Consider the following 22846-nt stretch of genomic DNA (forward strand, 5'->3'; position numbering starts at 1 on the left):
ACACACCTAGAGATAAAAAAATCAGACCTTGATCTATTTACAGGGTTTTCTTTCTTTTTAAAATTGTTTTCTTTTAATTAATTTATTCTTCTATGGGTTATTGGTTTCTTTTTTGTTGCTGTTGTTGTCATAGCTGTGTTCTCACTCATCGCCTATCTTGCAATGACTTGATTTTTGGTGCATATTATTATCTCTACAGATCCATCTAGATAAGATAGACTGGATGAATAGTCTGGTGGAGAAAACAATGGGACCAATGGTTCCGGAGGGACACAAGAGAGGGGAGGAGGGGCCAAAGAGGTGGTGCTGCCCGACCCAGGAACAGGGGAGCAATAAGTGATCCAAAATCAGTAGCAAGGAGGGTGTGAGTGGCCTGTTAGGGATTCAGCAAGGGAAAGGTAACCGAGAGAAATTACTGAAACCCAAATGAAGGCTGAGCATGATAGTGGGACAAGAGGAAAGTGAAAGGAAATAGAGGAAAAAAACTAGGTGACAAAGGGTATTTATAGAGGTCCAAAGACTGGAATGTAAATATATTTATATGAGTGTGGGAAACAGATCTATCTGCATATATTTAGAAGTTTAGTATTAAGGCAGCAGGTGGACATTGGGCCTCCACTCAAGCACTTACTCAATGCAAGAACACTTTGTTCTATTAAATTGGCATTCCAGGATGCACACCTTCCCGACACGATTGCTGAAGAAAAATGTGTGCATAAGCAAATGTGGTGAAGAAAGCTGATGGTGCCCAGCTATCAAAAGATATAGCATCTGGGGTCTTAAAGGCTCGAAGATGAACAAGTGGCCATCTAGCTCAGAAGCAACAAAGCCCACATGGAAGAAACACAGCAGCCTGGGTAACCACGAGCTGTCGAAAGGATCAGGTATCAAGCATCAAGGAACAAAAAAATCATATCATTGAAAATGTGCAGAATGGAGACTCAAACCCCATTGGCAGCCAACTGGACACCCCTTACTGAAGGGTTGTGGGGAGGATATGAACCAGTCAGGGTGCAGGGTAGCAACGATGAAACATATAACTTTCCTCTACTTCTTAAATGCTTTCTTCCCCAACTATCATTATCTGAATTCTACCTTACAAATTTGGCTAGACCAGAGGATGTATGTAGGCACAGATAGCAACTGGAAACACAGGGAATCCAGGACAGGTAACTCCTTCAGGACCAGTGGTGAGAGTGGCGAAGCCTGGAGGGTAGAGAGAATGTGGAGTAGAAAGGGGGAAGTAATTACAAGAATCTACGTATAGCCTCCTCCCTTGGGGAGGGACAGCAGAGAAGAAGGCGGGGAGACGTCAGATAGTGTAATATATGACAAAATAATAATAATTTATGAATGATGAAGGGTTCATGAGGAAGGGAAAGTGGGGAGGGAGGGGGAAAATGAGCAGCAGATATTAAGGGCTCAAGTAGAAGGCAAATGTTTTGAGAATGATGATGGTAACAAATGTACATATGTTCTTGACACAATTGATGTATGTATGGATTGTGATAAGAATTGTATGAGCCCCCAATAAAATGATTAAAAAAAAATCCCCATCGCAGACCAGTTTTGTGCCAACCATGTGCTGAGGAGAAGTGACTAGCTCATCCAGGGTTTGCCCTCAGGTGGTTGTCGAAGACCTAAGGTTTTAGGATGGCACTATTTGCTCCTTGTCTTAACATTATCATCCATAAATTCAGCTTCTTAGGACTGTTCTCTGCTTTTATAAGTTGACTTGTTCAATCTTATTTTCTTTTTTGCCATGCATTTAAGCAAAGCAAAAACCACAATAGCAAGTTCAGAAATAATAGAATCCCTCAAAGTAAGGAGGCCTCTTGTTTCTATTTATTTTGCCAGCATTTTCCCAGTCCCTAAATTCAGAGCTTGATACATCTTTAATAGCTTTCTTCTCTTTGACCGAATATAGACTCACTTCGGGGCCGATCTGTTCTTTGTCTACATCTGCTCAATTCTTCATCATTTTTTTTCTATTTTCTGTTCAACACAATTTAATTCAACAAAGGCATAGGTGTTGGATATAAACAAATGAATAAGACATAATTCCTGCCTTAAAGAACATTTCAATTTTATGATTTGAAAATCTCAGATTCCCCTTAGCCGCAGCAGTGCCAGACAGGAAATAAACATTCAGTTAGCTGCCTCCTTCTCTTTCTCTTGCCTCAACTTCATCTAGCTCCTGTCTTAAGTGTCAGTAGTGATCAGCCTCAGAAGAAACGTAAATAAAAGGAAGAAAGTGTAAGGGATCTAAAAGAGAGGCATGCTCCCTTGCTAACACGGGAAGTCGTCCTTTGTTGTTGTTGTTGTTGTTAGCCCCTCCTCATCAAGGCATTACTGTTAGATTCCTTTTCCGGAAAGTCAACCTGGAACAAGCTGCCTTTCCTGAAATACCCCGAGGTGCTTACGACTGCCTGATAGAGGTCGCTCTAACAGGTCCCAGCCCGCTTCCTTCCTCTCCTGTCCTCATTGTTCTCTTTCTCTCAACATCCCATGCCAACTCGGGCTCTTCGGGGCCCCATGTTTCTTCTTTTTACGTGCATTTTCACTGCAGGATGAATGGTCTTTACCCCTTTCCTGTTAAAATCCTTCCTTTCTTCTTGGCCTCTTTTCCACAGGCTGCCTGCACAGACTCTGTGGTCAGTCCGTATGTCTTCCCCCTTCCCAAACCAGACGCACTGCCTTCCAGGCCTAGCGGACTCTGGCCTCCGCTCAAAGGAAGTCCACCTCTTTGTTTGTCGGGTGTGGTGTTTTCAAAGTGCTGACGACACTTGTCACATTCTTACTCTATGATGACAGATCTACATTCTCTAAGAAAGCTGTGTACCCTCCTTACACAATCGGGCTCATAATAGTACTTACATGGAAAGGTCGTCTTGGAAACAGAAGGGTAAAATGCAAATGAAGCAGTTAGCACATTGCTTTACTGTATGTCATAAACACTCAAAAATGTTCATTTTTCTTAATATCATTTTCTCTCAGCACTTTAACACTTTATACACGATATATTGGCATCTATTATGATTCATATCACTAAACCTGAAATAGTCCTTTGAGGTTAGGAGTTCCAATTCCTGCATGTCAGCATCCTTCAGAGAAGTAGAACATCTAGCAGTAGTTTCTGAGTGAGTCTTGAGAGAATTAATGGCAGAGAGTTTGCCTTAGCATATATTTAGACAATGCTTATTTTATGAACCACAAATTACAACACGACCAAAATATGCTGACCTGTCATAATTTTAGTCAAAACATGAAATTTCTGTATGGGCAGGAAGGAAAGTTGACTGCGCTTCAGTTAGTAGACTCTTGATCAAAAAGGGATTATAAGAAAGGAGGCTGAGCACACCAGGACCAAGATTAGAAGAAAATGAGCCGAGCATGCCAGAGAAAGAACACCTGAACAGACTCCGAGTCGCTCCACACACTGCCGAACCGCAGGAAGGCACCGTTGAACGGTGTGGTCAGTGCACGGGAAACCTCAGCAGCGGCAAAGAATGCCTGAAACAAAAATTAGTTTTAGTGAATTTGCTGCTGATGTTAGCATTGTCCAAGTTTAAAGTATGACTTTTTGCAGCCACTTTAATGGCATTAAAAATAGATTTCTCTTCAAATGACATTCTGGTAAACAGGTTTCATTCTGTGAAATGCAGTGAGAAAATAATCATGAGAAAGAGATGGTTGGCGTTGGTATGTAGCAAGTCATTTTTCTTGGGCGAAACTATTGAACATAGTGGTATCAGCACTTTGGAAAACAGAAAAATGCCCCAAGTACATTTGATTTCAAAAAGACTGCGAAGAAAACAAACTCTGTGGGATACTTAGGTTTTCTCCACGGAGTTGAGATGAAATAGGAAATAGAGGACATTACCTAGGTAATAAAGGCAAAGAAACTTCCCCACAGAAATAGAAAACAAGATGAGAAGACAACTAATATTTGCTGAATATATATATATATATATATATATATATATATATATATATATATATTTCCCCATGGTCTTTACATTCATTGTTTAAGTTTATTCTCCACATCAACTTCCTAATGTAGATATTATTTTCTCTTTTTAATTTTTGGAAAATTGACTCACTTTCTCAGGGTCACAGAACTAGTGTATATGTCATCTCCAAGCAAATTTGTCACGAGGGCAGGCTGTGCACTCTGTCACACTGCCTCTGGAATATTGCCCATTAAAATCACTACTTAGATTTTCATTCCTAGTTATGTCCCTCGTGGACAAAAGTTGATCATGGACATTTAAAATCATTTCATGGATGGTAAGAATGTTTCCTTAGAATCAGTAACACTTGATAATAAATATTTGATTAAAGAGATGCATATTGTTGGTGGTCCTGAGCACAATGTCATGATGTATCTATCTGATTGATAGATAACAGTGGAGGGGGAGGGAGAGGAAATCTTTTCAATTATTTCTTACAGATAATCGACCGATCTAGAGTTTGTTAGGTTGATAATACAGATCATTCTTCAGACCCAATTTGGCCTCATTTTGAACAACTATGCATTGAGTTATTATCTCATGGATGTTTGACGTCGTGTCTGAGTGGTGCTATAACAGAAAGATCACAAACAGAAAGCTTTAATGGACAGAACTTTTACTTTCTCAGAGTTGGGAGGCTTGAAGTCTGAATGTAAGATGTTGACTAACAGAGGCCTCTGTCTGCTCTCCAGGATCATTTTGTCAGCTCTCTGGCCCCGTGTTTCTGGTTCCGTCCTTGGCGAGCTCCACAGTGGAGCCTCACTCTCCCCCACAATGGCCCTGGCTTGCTTCAGTATCTCTACTGGCCTTTCCCTCTCTCAAAGTTGATTAGGTTTAAAACACACCCTACCCGATGTGGCTTCACGGCAAGAACAAAAAGAAACTTATTCCCAGATGGGATTACAGCCACACGTTTAGGGCTAGAATTCCGGCACATACATTTGGGGATACAGTTCAATCCGTAGCAATGTAATGGGGAGCCAGGGACCAGTTCATCTGAGTTGTTCCATTTGACAGACTAAGAGGATATTTCATGGGAGGGCTAACAGACTGCCGCCATATATTTGTAGGCCTGGGTCCTGGCGCTCTTCTACATGTAATTTCATGGGTGCCCATATGAGCAACACTCCCGGACAAGCTGCTGTACAATCCACTGACCACTTAACGAACAAGTCCAGTCTACAGAAAGATAAGAGGAAGATGGTCAAACCGCTCTACAGTGTTTTAGATGAACCATTGCTCCAAACACATCATTTCTCGTTATAAGCTTCCCAAGAGTTAAATTACACTTCTTCTGTGGGCTTCCTTACTCCAAGAGTATTCCTTTTTAATGGACTCCGAGGAATCCGGCAGTGGGGGGTCAGTAGCAGAATTCCTGCCTCCCGTGTGAGAGACCGGTTTGACTCATGACTGATGCATGTGTTGCGTGCAGCCGCTAGGCTGCTGTCGGTGGAGTCTGGGAAGTTGCTAAGGTAGAAGAAGCTACAGAGGAAGCCAGCACAAGAGTGAACGAAAAGAAGTGCCTCCTGACTTACTTCTACAAAGAACCAGTGGAAGCCCCTGTCCACTCGTGACGACTGGCGCGTGTCGCCCATGGTGCGCGGTATTGCCATGGCCATCTAGCTCAGAGGCAATGGGGTCAGCATGGAGGAGGTACACCAGCCCGTGCGATCACGAGATTTCAAATGGATCAGGTATCATCAGAACAAAAAATTGTATCATTGTGAACGAGGTGGGGAGTGCGGAGTGGAGACCCAAAGCCCATTTGTAGGCTACTGTAATCCCCTTCCAGAAGGGTTTCGGGAAGGAGAGGAGCCAGTCAGAGTGCGATGTAGCAACGATGAAATGTACAACTTTCCTCTAGTTCCTAAATGCTTCCTCCTCCCTCCCCCACTATCATGATCCCAATTCTACCTTACAAATATGGCTAGACCAGAGGATGGACACTGGTACAGGTAGGGTTCTCGGTTTTCTAATCATCAGTTATCTGAAGGCAGGTTGCCACCGTAATTAGGACCACATCCTGCCACTTTCTAAGGCAGGATTTAGTCATTGTGAAAGTACTGTTTCAGAAGACACTGGATCAGGAAAAGGGAAGCAGATTTGTTTATGTAATCCATACCTGTATGTTGCTGTTGCTATTATTTTCTCAGCACTTCTGGATTTGGGCAAGATAGTAAGAAAATGGTAGCATAGCCACTCTATTTTTTTGTGAGTGGGAAACTCTATTATAGAATAAGAAGGGTAGAAAGCAGGCTATGAAGGTGCATGATTTTTCTTTCTAGAAAATTAGAATAATGTATGTGTGCACATATGTATATATACTCATGTAATACGTATGTATATGTCAGCCAGAACATGGCTGGGGATGGCTGGGGATGGGTGATGCAATGCAGAGATTTTGCGAAATCATGAACAGCACTGCCAGGACCCAGTCACTGGTGGCAGGCAGGGGAGAGGCTTCTGAGACAATGGAGTTGTCTACTTGCTAATCTGGCTGACCGTTGAACTGAAAGAGATTTTTATTGTTTAATCATGTGTTTCAAATGAACTTGTATGTCACTGAAGACTTCCAGGGTCCAGGTCCACTTCAGTTGTGCTTCTTTTTTAGCCACTCAGGCAAATCTTTATATTGGAGGGGTAAAGAATCTGGTGGTTGGTGTTTATGGCTTTATGCCTCCACTCTATTTTTATTTCACTATTCTGGCTTTTAAAAAAGCCTATTCTATATAGTTGCCTAACCCATATCAACAAAGAAGTAAAAAACCAAAAACAAAAGAACCACCCATAAATAGGGTTCTCTGGTTTTCTCCCCTCCCGCTATCCTGTTTTTATCCCTCCCCTCTCGCTGTCCCCATCCCAGTCCCTGTCCTCCTTGAAGTAGTCAAAGTCCTATCTTTTTAGGTTAAAACCACTTTTATTTTACTTTGTTTTTCTTATAATAATGGTGGCATTAACTATTTAGCCTTTTAAGATTGATTAACTTTGCTGAGCACAATATTTTCTGGTTTTGTCCGGGGCTTACTGGTGTCACTGTTTTTGATGGATCCATCATGTTCCCTTGCCTGAATGTCCCAGAGTTTGTGTATCCATTCTTTGCCTCTATCATTGGAGTTTGAGGGTGGCTCCATGTTTTTACTGTTATAGAAATGTCTGCCATAAACATAAGTGTACATGTCTGCCCCTGTCATATTATTTAAGTCTAGATTATATGCCCAGTCGAGAGATTGCTGGTTCATCAGGTAATTGTCTTTGCATTTGCTTAGGGAAGTGCCATACTGATTTCCAGGCTGCAAGAAATGTTTAAGTCGGGGAAATTGTTGCTGACGTCTTAGCTCTGTTTTATAAGGAGCATCCTTGACCTCACTGATATCTTCCTCTTCTTTTAAAAATTTTCCTCAAGCTTTAAAATTCATGTGGAAACATAGATTTTAGTACCTACATGAATTGTAGTATGAAACTGCCCTTAGCCTCAAGGGATTCTTCAATTCTCATTAGGTTCTTATTGAATAAGGTTAAAAAAGAATAAGAAATACAATAAGATGAGATGATAATAACTTCATTTTTTGAGGGGACAGATGCAATCACAGAGAAAAAAATAAACTGTCAAAACATTAAAAATCTCGATAATTACGAAGAAAACTTGAATGAAAAAAATTTACAGTTTGACACAATGGACATATGTATTGTTATAAGAGCTGTAAGAGCCCCCAGTAAAGCAGTTTTTAAAAAAGAGAAGAAAAGAAAAAAAATTACAGAGACAGGAAAACACAAACATCAAATAAGTCGGGAAGCCTATGATATAGAAATGAATCATTTAGCTTTGGGAGTCAAGCAGATATGCAATGTAATTCTACTTACTAGCTAATTGATTAACCTATTTATCCTTTCCAGGTCAAATTTAAATCTTTAAAGAAAACAGCAATATGTCCTAATTGATGTGAGAATTAAATGAGATTATGTTATGAAACACTGAATTGTGACCAGAATTATTCCATATGATTTAGGTTCTTTCAAACCCTCAAATTTACAGAAACAAAATGGGAAGATTTCAGGAAAGACATGTCCTCTTAGTAGCAACACCCCAAACACATCCTCTCATACAAACATGTAAACTCACTCGTGTAAAAGGCTCCATCCTCCTTGCAGTCATTCATGGACTTCCACCTCCCACATGACTTTTTCTTTTGATTTCTGCTGCTCTGTTTCAATAAATATTTCTTATTGATTTCATTATTTCTCATACTAAATCCATGTATTAAAAACATTAGTGATTTTGTCTTCTCTCTATAAGTAAACCATAAGTCTTTTAAAGGGGCAGCTATGGTTTATAATTGTCTTTGTCGCCCAAGAACATCCTCTTGCACTAGAGATATTTAAGAAAAATGTATTTAATTTCATTGAAAAGAAGTTGTATTTCAGGGATTGATTTTCACTAGTATTTCCAGCAGTATTTTCATTATATGGTATTCTGGATATTTTAATAGAACCTGGGCCATGTGAATTGCACATCGGTGTCAAAATCGTCAACGGAAATCAATGTGCCTTTAAAAGTGAACATTTTGTCTCCAGATCCTCATTCAGGAAACAGCTTAATATGAATGCCAACTTTAAAGCTCATTTCAAGTGCAAATATATATTATTAGTAATGGTACTTTTGAGTTTAGAGTCTTAAAATGATGTTAGATACAGTAAATCACCCTAGGTACAAGTTAATACGTGAAACCAGAGTATTATTATAGGTAAAGCATGTGCTTTTGGACAAATCCAAGTTGTGTGTGGGGGGGGTGCATATTTTTTTCATAGATGAAATTCATCATCATGAGTCTTGTTATTGGGAAGAAATCCGTTAAGGGTTATATAGTCACCGGGGGCAAAGAAATGATGGCACTGAGGACAGATCATTTTCAGTTATTATTTTAAGCTTATGATTTCTACAGGTAATCTATGGCAGTGACTGACATCCATATTCATTTTGTTTAGTTCTATTGTATGTTTTTTCGTATATATGTATATTTTTCACTTCACTTAAATTTTATTTATAAATAACAAGAATGATTAAACTTAGATTAAGATAAAATACCTTCATGTAGAAGAGTTCGGAAGAGATACATTTGGTTTCAATTATAGCTGTACTTGAAGTATATCACATGAAGAAGCATATTTTCACTGAGGTTATGAAAATAACATTGATTCATAGAGATTGAATATCAGAACATCAGCTCTGAAATATCTGTTTTTCAATAGGTATTAAAGAGAACTTGGAATTAGTTCACATGACCTACTGATATGCTGTTCACAACACTGGAGCATAATACTGATTGGGGTTTTATCTCGGAATCTCCTTCCTTATTTAATTTTAGTTATTCCATCTGGAAAATGTTAGAGGAATTATTAAAACTGGCCTGGGAAAGTCAAACTGCTGGGAGAATAGAGCCCTCGGGGCTGTGTGAGTCAAAGGAAGGGCAAGGAGCTGACATTTGATCCAAACTGGATCTGGGGCACCAGTATGGACAATTCATCGAGATCACTGTATGAACTGTTTACTCGTAGCTCCACTCACGTTCTGGCTGGAAAAGACTATCAAAGTGAAATGATTTTGTCTATAAGATTACAGACATTTCTGAAACCTGTTTTCCTATAGTCACTGTTTCTGCTGATTCATAATTATGTGCATACTTATAACCAAATGTATTATTATAGGTTTGAAAGACAATGAAAAGTGGTAAGGTTAAGGAACTAATATTGTCTCTTTCCAAAATATACCTTAGTACCTTAATATATTAAATATCCAAAATAAAATAAAACACTACCACAATGAAACCAGTATTAAAACAAACAAAAAATACAGCTCATGTTTTCAATAGTTTTTCCTTTTCATCTACTCTGCAACTGAACAAACGGCTTTTGGCTTGACTAATAATAACAGATAAAGATAGTCTCTAGCTCATTTCATTACTTCATTTAATCATTAATTCAGGACACATTTCCTGAATACTGAAATGAAATACAAAGAACAATCTTGTCCAAATAGTTACCATCCCAGGGGAGGATTTAAGAATATCCATCCTCCGACAGGAAAAAAGAGAAAAATGTAAGCATAATAACAGAGTTATCTATACAGTTCTAGGAAAAGCAGGGAGTAGCTCCTAAATCTCCAAGAACTGGAGACTCCGGCATTTTCAGAAATTCTTTTAAAACGTGAGTTTTCCAGGAAAACCAATGGGTTGGTACTTCAAGCACAGGGAACAATTTGTATTAAGGCTGAGTCATCTTTAAAAACCTGAAACCAGTCTTCACCCTTGAATTGCTTAGGGACACATTCATTTCAGTAACCTTCAGAGAAAATGACAGCATAGAAAACCAAATCCCAGGTTGTATAATTATGTAATGTTTATTGATTATTATCATACTGAGTGCTAAACGTCATCTTGTTAGGCACTTCTTCTACTCAGTGGGTACAGTCTAATTAAGAAGACAGCCAAGGCAGGGATGAAAACAACAGTAAATCAATCGGCAGCTGTGTTAAAGGACCTAGGGTGGTCCTTATAGAAATTTATAGATCAAGAGCAGCTCTTTGAATTGCACTGGGAAGAAAATTGGCAGCAGGTGCAAACTTCAGTGTATGGATTTATTCGGCTTCAGGCAGCTAAGCCCAAAGATGGGTGGGGTCATGGGGACTAATGGGACCATTCTGGCTCCTCTGAAAGTTGATGATGGTTCTCAAGGGTAGGCCCCTTTATCAATAATAAACATTAATTTATACAAACTGCAAAATATCCTGCTACTAGATAATAAGGAGAGAATTTTGTGTAATTTCAGGTAGTTCAGTTGGGAATTTGACAAATAAGATGGCTATTTGTGAAAGGCTAAAAAGCCTTACTGGCTGGAATATTTCTTTTCTCTGGAAGGATGTCGGATTAATCTCTTTAAAAAAATTACAAAGCTATGATTGAAATGATCATAGTTTTGTGCTGTAACAGAACTGGCCACAAAATAATGTCAGGGTGAAAATGTAACCTTTATTTTTTAAAATGTAAAAGAGTATTCTGATTTAGTAGTTAAATCAAATGACTTTTCATCTAATCTCAAATGAGTATGCCACAGAATTTTTTTTAAGTTACAGATACATTACCATTATAATGTTCAGAATACAAAGAGCTCTAAAATTAAAAGCAAATATTTTCGCTTTGATGATTTACTTCATGGTAAATTAATGGCTTTATCGGTGTAAATGTATCGAAATAGATTTAGTTTTAGGCCTAAATTATATTTATGTAAGAGACCAAGGAGCAAATGGCCCCACTGGCAGGGAGTGTCCGACCACAGCGCTAGTTTGTGTGCGCTTCCTCCGTGCCCTCCCTCCTCATCTTGGTCTTGACGCTGGATCTCTTTCCTTTTGAGATTCTCTGTGGTTACTCCCCATGTTCACACTCGCGCTGAACTCCGGGAGAGAAATTTGAGGTTCTCCAGGAGAATCGTCGAGGAACTTGGGCAGTCTGCTTCAGCACTCTGAGCCACATTTGACTCATCTTTAAGATGATAGTAATGATCTTGGTTCTGCCTCTCTCTCCCTGGGATGCTGGAAAAATCACTTCCCAAAGTGTCAAGCGATCAACAGTTTGAGGAGGTATCCTACTGATTGTACGTTAAGTTTATATGAAAGTTTATATTTGCACATATTATAAAAGCAAGGTTGTCTTATTGAATGGAAATGAAGAACTTTTCTTGCAGAGAGGGAGTGTACTAATGAGATCAAATAGTCCCCCAGCAGTTTGCAATCACATCTTTATGCTTGCAAGTGTAAATGTGGAGGTTAGCTTGCAGTGCCCAACTCCCAGGCCTTCAACTCCATTTCCCGGGAGGCCGGGACTCAAGAAGCCATGCAGTCTCACGCCCTTTTTTGTCACCCTTAGCACACTACAAGAAAGAGTCAGATGGCAAATTTATGTCCAAGAATAGCTAGTTCTAGACCTTCCTCTGAGAGTTGACACAGCAACAAACGATTCCTAACATATTGCCTCCACTCTAGGAGCCTTGATGGCACAGTGGGTTACAAACTAGGCTGTCAACTGGCTGTATCCATTGGTCACTCGACTTCCAGCATCCGTAAAAGATTTACAGCCTTGGAAACCCAAAGAGGCAGTTCCACTCATCCTGTAGGGATTCCATGAGTCATGAGTGACTCAATGGCAGTGGGTTGGGACTCAATAAGATCCCTAACCTTGCCCCCATTTGACCTTCCTCCTATTGGTGGACCTTTTATCAAAATCCTTGTGTTTTCAAGGTTTATGGATTTGTTAACATATAGCTATAGAGGTACTCCAAGAGGACTGTACAGTAATTCAAAATTTGTGCTCTAATTTGTATTTTGTGTATGTATGTGTTTGAAAGTTACCCTCAATAACTAAGATGTAGGTACAGATTCAAATATAGAATACAATATGTCTGAAAGTCTATGTTGAAGTAATAAAATTGTATTCCTAATTTCAGAACACGATGAATGCATCACAAATCAGCACAACTGTGATGAAAATGCTGTGTGCTTCAACACTGTCGGAGGCCACAACTGTGTCTGCCAGCCAGGCTACACGGGGAATGGAACCACATGCAAAGGTAAAAGGCTTCAAGGCCACACCTCTTCCACCAGAGACGATGCAATTCACCCCTGCCTCCCTCTGCCCCTTTGCCTTACTATTATCTGCCTCTTGGGCACCGCTTACAAGTCATTAAGAATGTTGGTGGCTCATCGTCTTCTGCCAAGGTCTCGACATTCTCCTGAGTGACATCAGTGTTGAAGTGGTCAATGAGTTCAAGTCTTTCCATTTATTTTCTCTTGATCTTCCCTTCAGTGATATTCATTGCTGCCTGTCTCTAAAGAACAATGTCCCTGATCACGTGTTGGACCTTCTTGTTCTCCAAAGCAGGTCCATCTCTGGAATGTGAAAATCAATATTTCATGGTTCGGACATTTTCCTTTTCTCTGTTTACTTTGTTCTCTCTGTCCCTGCTACAATTCTAAAGTTTCCATTTCTTGGACCCTTTGGTTTTATCCCATTAACCGGCTTTTATGGCACCGTCAGCTCATTAAGGAACCCTAGTGGCATTGTGATTACAGTGCTCAGCTGCTAACTAAAATGTCAGCTGTTCAAACCCACAGGCCGCTCTGTTCAAGCAAGACGGGCAGTGGAACGCCTATGGAACCGTGGGACTCTCCTCCATGGAGCTGTTATGAATCGGAATCGACTCAATGACAGGAGATTTCAGTTTGTTAGAAACTCATTCGTACTATTGCTGTGCTCTATGATGAAATACAAGCGGGCGTGATAATTTCCATTTTTCCATGAACTTCTGGGTACCCCCTCATATCTCCATTTCACGTGGTTTTGACACATTTTCTTCTCTGCTCTTCCTCTTGAGCTGTTGAATACTAATGTAAAAAAATTAATCCCCCAATATTAATCCATGTGCCTTTTAAGTTTCTACACATCATAGTTTCCCATTGTAGCTGTGTTGTCAATACCAACCAAATGAAACATTTTGCCATTGAGTTGATTCTGACTCAAACTCACAAATAAATGGATAAATAAAATCCACTGCCATAAAGACCATTGCAACTCATAGCAAACCCATAAGGCAGAGTCGAACTGCCCCTGTGAGTTTCTAAGACCATAAATCTTTATAGGAAAAGAAAGCCTCTTCTTTCTCCCTAGAAGCAGCAGGTGGTTTTGAAGTGCTGACTTTGCAGTTAGAAGTCCAACGTGAGCCCACCGGGCCATGGGGGCTCCTTTCCAACTACCAGCAATACAAGTTAAATTTACCTGCGCCGTTCTTCCCAGGAACAGATCGCCTTGTTTTTCTCCTTGGAAGCAGCTGTGTGCTTTGAACTGCCAGCCTTGCAGTTAGCACCCCAGTGCCTAACTCATAGAGTCCCCAGGGCACCATGGTTTCTCAATACCAACAAATAATTCTTTTAATTGCCCTATGGAGCTCGCACTTTCATTTTCACAAGCGACTATTCTTCCACCATCTGTACAGGTTATCTTTTCACCACTGTCTTTTCTTTAATTAAATACACGTACTTCTACCTCTTAAGAAACACATAACATCTATTTTGGCTAACCCACCAACTCCCATAGGATCAAATCCCTAGCTTTTATTACATCTTTTAGATTTACTTTTGATTTTTCTAGGTGAGGAAAAGCCTCTCATTTCTTAAATATGCCGTGCCTTTTACCCTTACTAAACTATTTGTTCATCACTGCCATCAGTATTTAAGTCCTTTTTAAAGAGTAAGAGATCAAAGATGTCATTTTGAGGACTAGGATGCATCTGACTGGAGCCATGGAATTTTCAGTTGCCTCATATGCATGTGAATGTTGGACAATGAATAAGGAAGACCGAAGAGCAATTGGTGTGCTTGATATGTGGCTGTAATGAAGAATATTGGAATTACCATGGAATGTCAAAAGGTCAAACAAGCCTATCTTGGAAGAAGCATCTCCTTGAAGGCAAGGATAGCGGGACTTCATCGTACACACTTCAGACATGTTTTCAGGAGAGACTAGTCCCTGAAAAAGTAGAGGGCCAGCAAAAAGAGGTGGCCTTCAGTAACATGGATCCACACAGTGGCTATAATAATGGGCTCAAACATAAAACAATTGTGTGACTTTCACAGAACCAAGTAGTGTATCATTCTATGATCCATAGGGTTACTATGAGTCAAAACTAATTCAACACCACCTGACAGCAAGCAATGTACTTAATAAAATACTGTGTATGCTTGAGGTAGAAATCGCATGGAGTTGTTAACATAGTGGCCTTATAGCAAGGAACTCATGACTAGATCTTCACCCACAAATTAAAGGTCTTGCCTAAAGAAGCTAGACAGACACCAAGAAACAACAGACCTTTAAGGTCCAAAGAGCAGTGTAACTGAACTGGGACTTTTCTAAAACTTCCAGATATTCTGAGAGTTTAGCTTTAAAATTTCAGCTGGGGCTTCCAGATTTTCATTTTCTCCAAGTCTTCTTTACTCTGATTTCCGTTTAATACAAATAATAGCATATGGCATAAGGATCTCTGAAAACATGAGCAAATGCAGATGATTATCTTTGCAGGAAGGAAAACTATGTGTTTGTTCCTACTGAAAAATTGACTACAGGTTGCCTGAATAGAGAATTTCCAGCTCCTTTGTGTAATTCTGTTGGGAACTAGTGAAAAGAAAAAGAGCTGCTAAATTGCTGTAGGATCTGAATTATTGTTTTTCTCTGACAATGGGCTGCAACCTTGCAAGATACTCTAAGAAAGATATATGGTCAGCAGACATTGTCTTGCAGATGTACCCTTTATTACCGATGAAGTTTAAATTTAAATCCTTATGCAAATCCTCAGTGATATTTGTAAGAAGAAAGTTTTTAATGAATTAGAGGGCACACATGCTAGAAAAAGAGAGAAATAGTTTCCACTCCCGCTCCAAGGACCAAACTTGGCATCTTGGTACTTAGGTGCACCTGCGACAGGCCATTTTCAGGCTCCAAGACAGAATACGACTTCCCATCACTACTAAACCCAGTCTACTAGAATCTTATGTGTAATGTCTTTTCATTGCCAAAGAATCTGGTTCCTGACTTATTCGTAGCTTCAGAATGCAAGGCTATCTCAGAATACCATTACAACAAATTCTTTTTAATAGGACGTTTACATAATATTTTAGTATTTGGGCCAATGCTGAATGTGAACAATAAAAACCTCACTGCCATCCAGTCAATTACGACTCATAGCCACCACTTCATAGGACAAGGTAACTTGTAACTGTAACGCTTTAAGAGAGTAGAGCGTCTTTCTCTCTCTGAGCTGGCTAGTAGTGGTTATGAACTACTGACCTTGTTGCTAACAGCCCAGTGAGTAGCCACTATGCCACCAGGGCTCCCAGAACGGGCACTGCCTCAAATAATTCAACCCTTTTGCCTTTTCTAGTTTCCTTGTCTTGATGGTTGTTCTTGTTTGATATTTGAGTCCATTGTTACAGGCCCCATGGCACTCCATCGCCCTTGCACGTTGTCTTCTTTTCTTGCTGCCCTTCCATTTTACCAAGCATGATGTTCTATGTAGACACCGGTCTCTCATAACATTTAAAGTATGTCAGATGAACCTAGCCATCTTTATTTCTAAGGAAAATGAGGGCTGTACTTCTTCCGAGACAGACTTGCTTGCTCTGTGCCCGTCTATGGCACGTTCAAGGGTTTCACCATCATTCAAATGCAGTAGCTCTTCTCTAGCCTCCCTGTCCGATGTCCCAACGTTCACAGGCAGAAGAGGTGATTAGAAATACAGTGCTGAACTTGGCCGATTCACCCCTCAATTCTCAAAGAGTAAGTTTTGCTCTTGAACATTTTAAAGAGGCGTTGTGCAGTACATCTGTTCCATTCAATGAATTGTTTGATTTCTTGACTGCTGCTTCCATGAATTTGTGGATCCAAACAAGAAGAAATCCCTGACAACTTTAATTTCCTCTTTACTTCTCATGATGGTCATTAACCCCTGAAGAAAATTTCTAAGCTAGCTGCCATTATTATTTTTTAAGTGGATTATTGCAGTCAGATACAATCTGCATTTTATTGAACTTCCTGCTGTATAGTTATTGTTTATTTGTTAAAAAGTACCGCATTATTTTATTTTAGAGGTGAAACACCCATGTGACATTAAAAATAATATTATTTTACAGATTATGTTTCTATATGGATGAAAAAAATTATGAAATTACAAAAATATGAAATGTCAACTGCCTACCTAAAGTGTGGTTCCTCTCTCTGAGAGAGAAAAAGCTAAACTGCTTTTAGAGTATCGTGAACTAATTACTCCTAAGGTGCTAAAATAATGTATCTGAATGGTTTCAGCATTTTGCAAAGATGGCTGTAGGAATGGAGGAGCCTGCATTGCAGCTAATGTGTGTGCCTGCCCACAAGGCTTCACAGGGCCCAGCTGCGAAACTGGTAAGAATATAATTTCAACTTCTAGAAAATTAATTTTTATGCCAGTGTATGAAATAATCCATGAGGAAAATAATGTTTCAAGTGTCGACTGGGCTTCCAAAGCAGGAGCTGTTAATAAGGAAGCGGTGGGAGGAGGTGGAAAGTTGTGCTGATGCATAGCCACTGGGCCTCCCCCAAAGCCACTGTAAGGAGGTTTAGTAGCTATTACAACTAAAAGCATCGTAAACGTTTTCAGAAAGATGTGTGTGATACAGGATTCCATGACTTTATAATCCACTTTCCTCCTTTGGAGCCTGTTTTTCCTGGCTTCCAGCCAGCCAGCCAGCCTCTCTCCAAGGGAGAGGGATGTGGCAGTCTGTGTCTATAGAGTCGATAGCTGTGGACATACGGTGGGGACAGTTTGACTGTATCCTATAAGGAAGCTGAGTCAGGATTGACGTGAGAGCATTGGATAACACAGTTGTGTTGATGGCCAACAGAATTCCTAGCACACTCTCTTCCATGTTTGAGAATGTTAAACATTTTTTTTTAAAGCTGGCTCTTTTGGCCTTAATTCATTGTTGTGAATTTAGAAAGGTTTTAAGGCATCGCTTCCTATCATTCCTCAGTGAAGGCCAGAGTGAGCTCACTCTTCTTCTGATGGACACTCATTCTAGAAGCATGTAAAAATATTTAAAATAGTCTATAGAGTCTTGTAGATAGCTTGTGATGCAGAGTAGATGTTTTATTTAATTAAAAGCATGCTTTGGGATAAAATTGTATTTTTTTCTCCCAATTAAATCATGTCCACAGACGTTTGGGTTGCTCTTGATTGTGTTTCAATGCCAAATGACCTCAGAGAATTGGTTATTTTAAGAGCTGGGCTACTCCTGGTGCTTGGCAGTTGTCATCCCACGTTGCTTTCCATAGATTGCAATGCAGTAGAGGCAGTGCATGCTCCGCTACACTTCCCCTGTGGAACCATCTGGTTTCATAAATACTGGCTGATCAGAATTTGAGACAGAAAATGTTCCAGTTGAGAAGGGAAATTTTTACTAAATAAATACAGCCATTCTACACTGAAGGGGGACACACAAGAGGCTTGCATCACAAGATCATCGTTGTCTACACTGTTATTTGTCAAACCTCACTAATTGATTTCGAAGAGCTCCAATTGAAAATACATGTTGGCTACGTCTTCTATGCAGATGACTTCCTAAACCTGGAGTTTCACAAACTGATTGTACACGTGGCTCACTTAGAGAGCTTGCTAAATTGTTAAAACAATGATTCTCTGTCTGAGTCATGTGCTCAAGAGACCCTTTTGGAAAGAGTAGAAAAGACCGTAGGGTTACCCAAAGGCTTTAACCTTTACAGAAGTTTACTACCACCCCTTTCCCCTTTGGAGACACCAGTCTTCAAGTTAGCAGTTAAAACTTTAACCCCTGTGCCACCAGGACTCCAGTCTGTTAACTTGTTACCTGTTAAAAATATAGAAACCTGTTAATTAACTGTCAACAGCTTCTCAAACTTGCTGCCATCGAGTTAATGCAGACCGATAGTGAACCCCTGTGGCTTCCTGAGACCTTAGCCATTTACTTAAGTAGAAGGTCCAGTCTTTCTCATGAAGAGTTTCTGGTGGTTTCGAACTGCCAACCATGCGGGTCACAATGCAATGAGTAACCACTACACCACCAGGGCTCCTAATTAACTATCATAGGATTTACTGGATTAAAATTGACTTCTATTGTAATGGTTTGTCAATGTATGCTGTGATCTGTTCCATCAGAAGACCCACACACACCCAGGTGTGCTCTTTGCACATCATCAGCTTCCATGGCAACCAGGTTTCCCTAAAATTGAAAATATTTGTGCCCTTTCTGATATAGAACCTCTGTATTGAACGTATGGCTTTTTAGGGTGGAGTTTTTGTTTGTTTGTTTTTGTTTTTTTTGTTTTTTAAACATTTTATTAGGGGCTCATACAACACTTATCACAATCCATACATAGACATACATCAATTGTATAAAGCACATCTGTACATATTTTGCCCTAATCATTTTCTTTTTTTTTTTTTTCTTCTTTTGAAATGAAGTTTGTGTCAGAAATGGAGATGCGTTGTGACCCTGATCAATCCTCCTTATGATATACCGTTTGTCCACTAGGAAAAGTTAGCTGATGTGATTATCATACTCTGGAATGCTATCAATCCTCGTAAAGTAAAATTTAATACTAGAATTAAAAATAACCCAGCAGAATACTTAGCTTTCTCTATTTAAATATCCCTGAATTTTCTGTAAGAAGCCAATCGCAGACTTAATCTAAGTAGCTGTCTATAGCAGACGTGGCTTTGAGTAAGACAGATGTGTGCTCAGATCTATTTTAACCTCTTGCTTGTTATGTGGTGTTGGGCAAGTTACAGAACCTTTCAGTGCCCTGTGCCAATCTTCTGTCACATGTGCTGTTCAGCACCGCTAGTCCTCTTCACTCTGAACTATGAGACCGTTTTCGACATTTGTTTCACGTACTCAGAGCGAAAAACTCAGCATTACTTCATGTGAGTCACTGCCTTCTCTTCTGCCGCCAGCCGAAAACCTGAACTTGGATTTTGTAGAGCACCTCTTACTCCATGATGGATTTTGGGACTCCCTGGCTATCTGTGCAAGTCTGCTTTTTTTCTCCAGAGATAATCTCAAGAGAGATTTAAATGACTTCATTTGGTTTTATAAATTCAAAGAGGGAGCGATGACCACTGAGTGAACCTTTCATGATTCATAATGAGAGATAACTATGATTCCATCTTGAGGAGGCTGATCCCATGTCCAGTCTCCATTGTCTGCCTTAGGGTTTCCTGAGCAGCTGAAGGCCAAAGGCTCTGAACCCCATTGGTCTCCTATGACGTACGCCTCTCCTCTCCCCGTTCTCATCTGCTCTTCCACCCAAGCTGGCTTAATGTCTTCTCTTGACTTCACTGGAAGACAGCTCCATCTACCGAGCTCTCTAGACAGTAGTCACAGTGTCAATCCATCACTGCTTTTTTATCATTTGATTGGGGGCTCATACAACTCCTATCATAATCTATACATACATCAACTTTATAAAGCACATTTGTACACCCGTTACCCTCATCATTCTCAAAACATTTGCTCTCTATGTAAGCCCCTGGCATCAGAACCTCACTTTTCCCCTCCCTCCCCACTTCTCCTTTCCTGATGAACCCTTGATAATTTGTAAATTATTATTTTGTCATATCTTACACTGTCTGATGTCTCCCTTCACCCACTCTTCTGTTGTCCATCCCCCAGGGAGGAGGTTATATGTAGATCCTTGTCATTGGTTCCCCCTCTCTACCCAACCCTTCTTCAATCCTTCTGGTATCCCCACTCTGACCACTGGTCCTGAAGGGATCATCTATCCTGGATCCCCTGTGTTTCCAGTTCCTATCTGTACCAATGTACATCCTCTGGTCTAGCCCAGATATGTAAGGTAGAATTGGGATCATGAGAGTGGGTGGGGAGGAAGCATTTAGGAACTAGAGGAAAGTTGTATGTTTCATCATTGCTACACTGCACCCTGACTGTCTCATCTCCTCCCCGCAACCCTGCTCTAAGGGGATGTCCAGTTGCCTACAGATGGGTCTTGGGTCCCCAATCTGCCCTCCCCTCCCGCCCCATTCACAGTGATTTGATTTTTTGTTCTTTGATGCCTGATACCTGATCCCTTCGACACCTTGTGATCACACAGGCTAGTGTGCTTCTTCCATGTGGGCTTTGTTATATCTGAGCTACATGGCCACTTGTTTACCTTCAAGCATTTAAGACCCCAGATGCTATACCTTTTGATAGCCAGGTACCATCAGCTTTCTTCACCACATTTGCTTATGCACCCATCTGTCTTCAGTGATCGTATCTTGGAGGTGAGCACACATAATATGATGTTTTGTTCTTTGATGTCTTATAACTGATCCTTTCGGCACCTTGTGATCACACCAGCTAGTGTGCTTCTTTCATGTGGGTTTTTGCTGCTTTTGAGCTTGATGGGCCGCTTGTTTACCTTCAAGTTTTTAAGATCCTAGATACTCTATCTTTTGATAGCTGGGCTCCATCTGCTTTCTTCACCACATTTTCTTGTGCACCCGCTTTGTCTTCAGCAAATGTGTTGGGAAGGTAAGCATCATGGAATGCTAGTTTAATGGAACAAAGTGTTCTTACATTGAGGGAGTACTTGAGTAGAAGCCCAATGTCCATCTGCTACCTTAATACTAAATCTATAAATATATGCACATAGATCTATTTCCCCATCCCCTATATAAATATATTTACATATAAAAAATATATTTACATATGTACATACCTTTATTTAGACCTCTATAAATGTCCTTTGCCTCCAAGCTCTTTCTTCTATTTCCTTTTACTTTCCTCTTGTCCCACTATCATGCTCAGCCTTCATTTGGGTTACAGTAATTCCTCTCGGTTACATTACACTTGATCACACCCTACTAGGCCCCCTACACCCTCCTCACCACTGATTTGGATCACTTGTTGTTCCTTTGTCCCTGGATTTGTTAACACCACTTCATTCCCCCCCATATCCCCCTCACCCATGTCACCCAGGGACTGTCAATCCTGTTGTTTTCTCCTTCAGATTGTTCATCCAGCCTATCTTATTTAGACAGACCTGCGGAGATAATAACATGCACAAAAACAAGACAGAGCAAAACCAAGCAACAAAAGAAAAAATACAACAACAACAACAAGCCAATGACAAAACAACAATAAAAACACAACACAACAACAACCAAAAAAGAAAAGCTTGTAGTTAGTTCAAGGACTATTTGTTGGTGTTCAGAAGTCTTTTCCAATCAAATCTGATGGGGTGTCAAGCCCTGGGCCCAAAGTCTATTTTTGGTGTTCCCTGGGTACTTGGTTACTCTATTCCCCTTGCTGTTCTGTTGCACGCCCTTAGTGTTTTGCCTCGGTGTGGTGGGATCAGATCAGGCACAATTCCCACACTGCATCTCCAGTGTTTTCCCTTGTAGGGCTGTAGGTGAGTGAGCGATATCATGTCTCATAGTGTGGCTGGCCATATGGTCTTCTCTGTGGATTGACTGCTCTGAGTGGAAATGTCGTCATCAATGTTTGGTGGGCCAGGATGTGCTCAACTCTCTCTTCCTCCCCCTTCATTTGCTCCCATGTGCTCTGGTCAGACATGATCTCCCTGAGCAGCAGCTTCAGTGCTGTCCTCTGAAATAAATTCTTCTGGGGGGAGGGGCAGCAGTCCACATAGTTGGGATTGGATCCTGGCCCTTAGACCTCTCCACTGGTTCCCCACTCCATGCCAGCATGTTGCATTCACATCTTGGAGCACCAGGTTGAAACCTGGTCCCTCTCTCCCTGTGGAGATATAAACAAAACCCTCCCCTTGGCTGTCCTGTACCCCCACTACCCATTTTTTCTTTTCTTTTTTATCCACCTACCTGTCAAATCCTTGCTTTTCATTTCTTTACCATAAGTCCATTTCTTTACATTCTTGCTGGTCCTACGAAATTTGCAGCCGAAAGTTAGTCTGTCTCTCCCGTTCAGCCTCAATAAATCACCACAGAATAAATATCATATTCCTTTATAGTGAGAAAAAATTCAGTGTTCATATTGACTTCAGGGTAAAAGCCACATGTGGCAGAAAATGCCCAGGATGCCTTTGTCCCTCCTGGCTTATCTACTTCCTAAACCGCATCTCCTTGCCCCTCGCTCCAGTTCCACCCTACAGCACGAACCTTTTGGGCAGCAGCGAGTAGACCTGGTTCATTTTTGTATCTTCAACATGTGAGGCCTGAAACTTAGTAGATGTTTCTTAAGTATT

General features: G+C 40.4%; 1 protein-coding gene across 1 annotated transcript in view; it reads left to right on the forward strand.

The window, feature by feature from the left end:
- Nucleotides 1–22846, forward strand: part of NELL2 (neural EGFL like 2) — a 449535-nt gene that overhangs the window by 317966 nt on the left and 108723 nt on the right. Inside the window, exons 15-16 of the mRNA XM_075553021.1 lie at nt 12507–12629; nt 16913–17008. Of these exons, the coding sequence (XP_075409136.1) occupies nt 12507–12629; nt 16913–17008 (219 nt within the window). The remainder of the gene's footprint in view (nt 1–12506; nt 12630–16912; nt 17009–22846) is intronic.

This window comes from Tenrec ecaudatus, chromosome 6 (genome assembly GCF_050624435.1).
Source record: "Tenrec ecaudatus isolate mTenEca1 chromosome 6, mTenEca1.hap1, whole genome shotgun sequence".
Taxonomy (NCBI): Eukaryota; Metazoa; Chordata; class Mammalia; order Afrosoricida; family Tenrecidae; genus Tenrec; species Tenrec ecaudatus.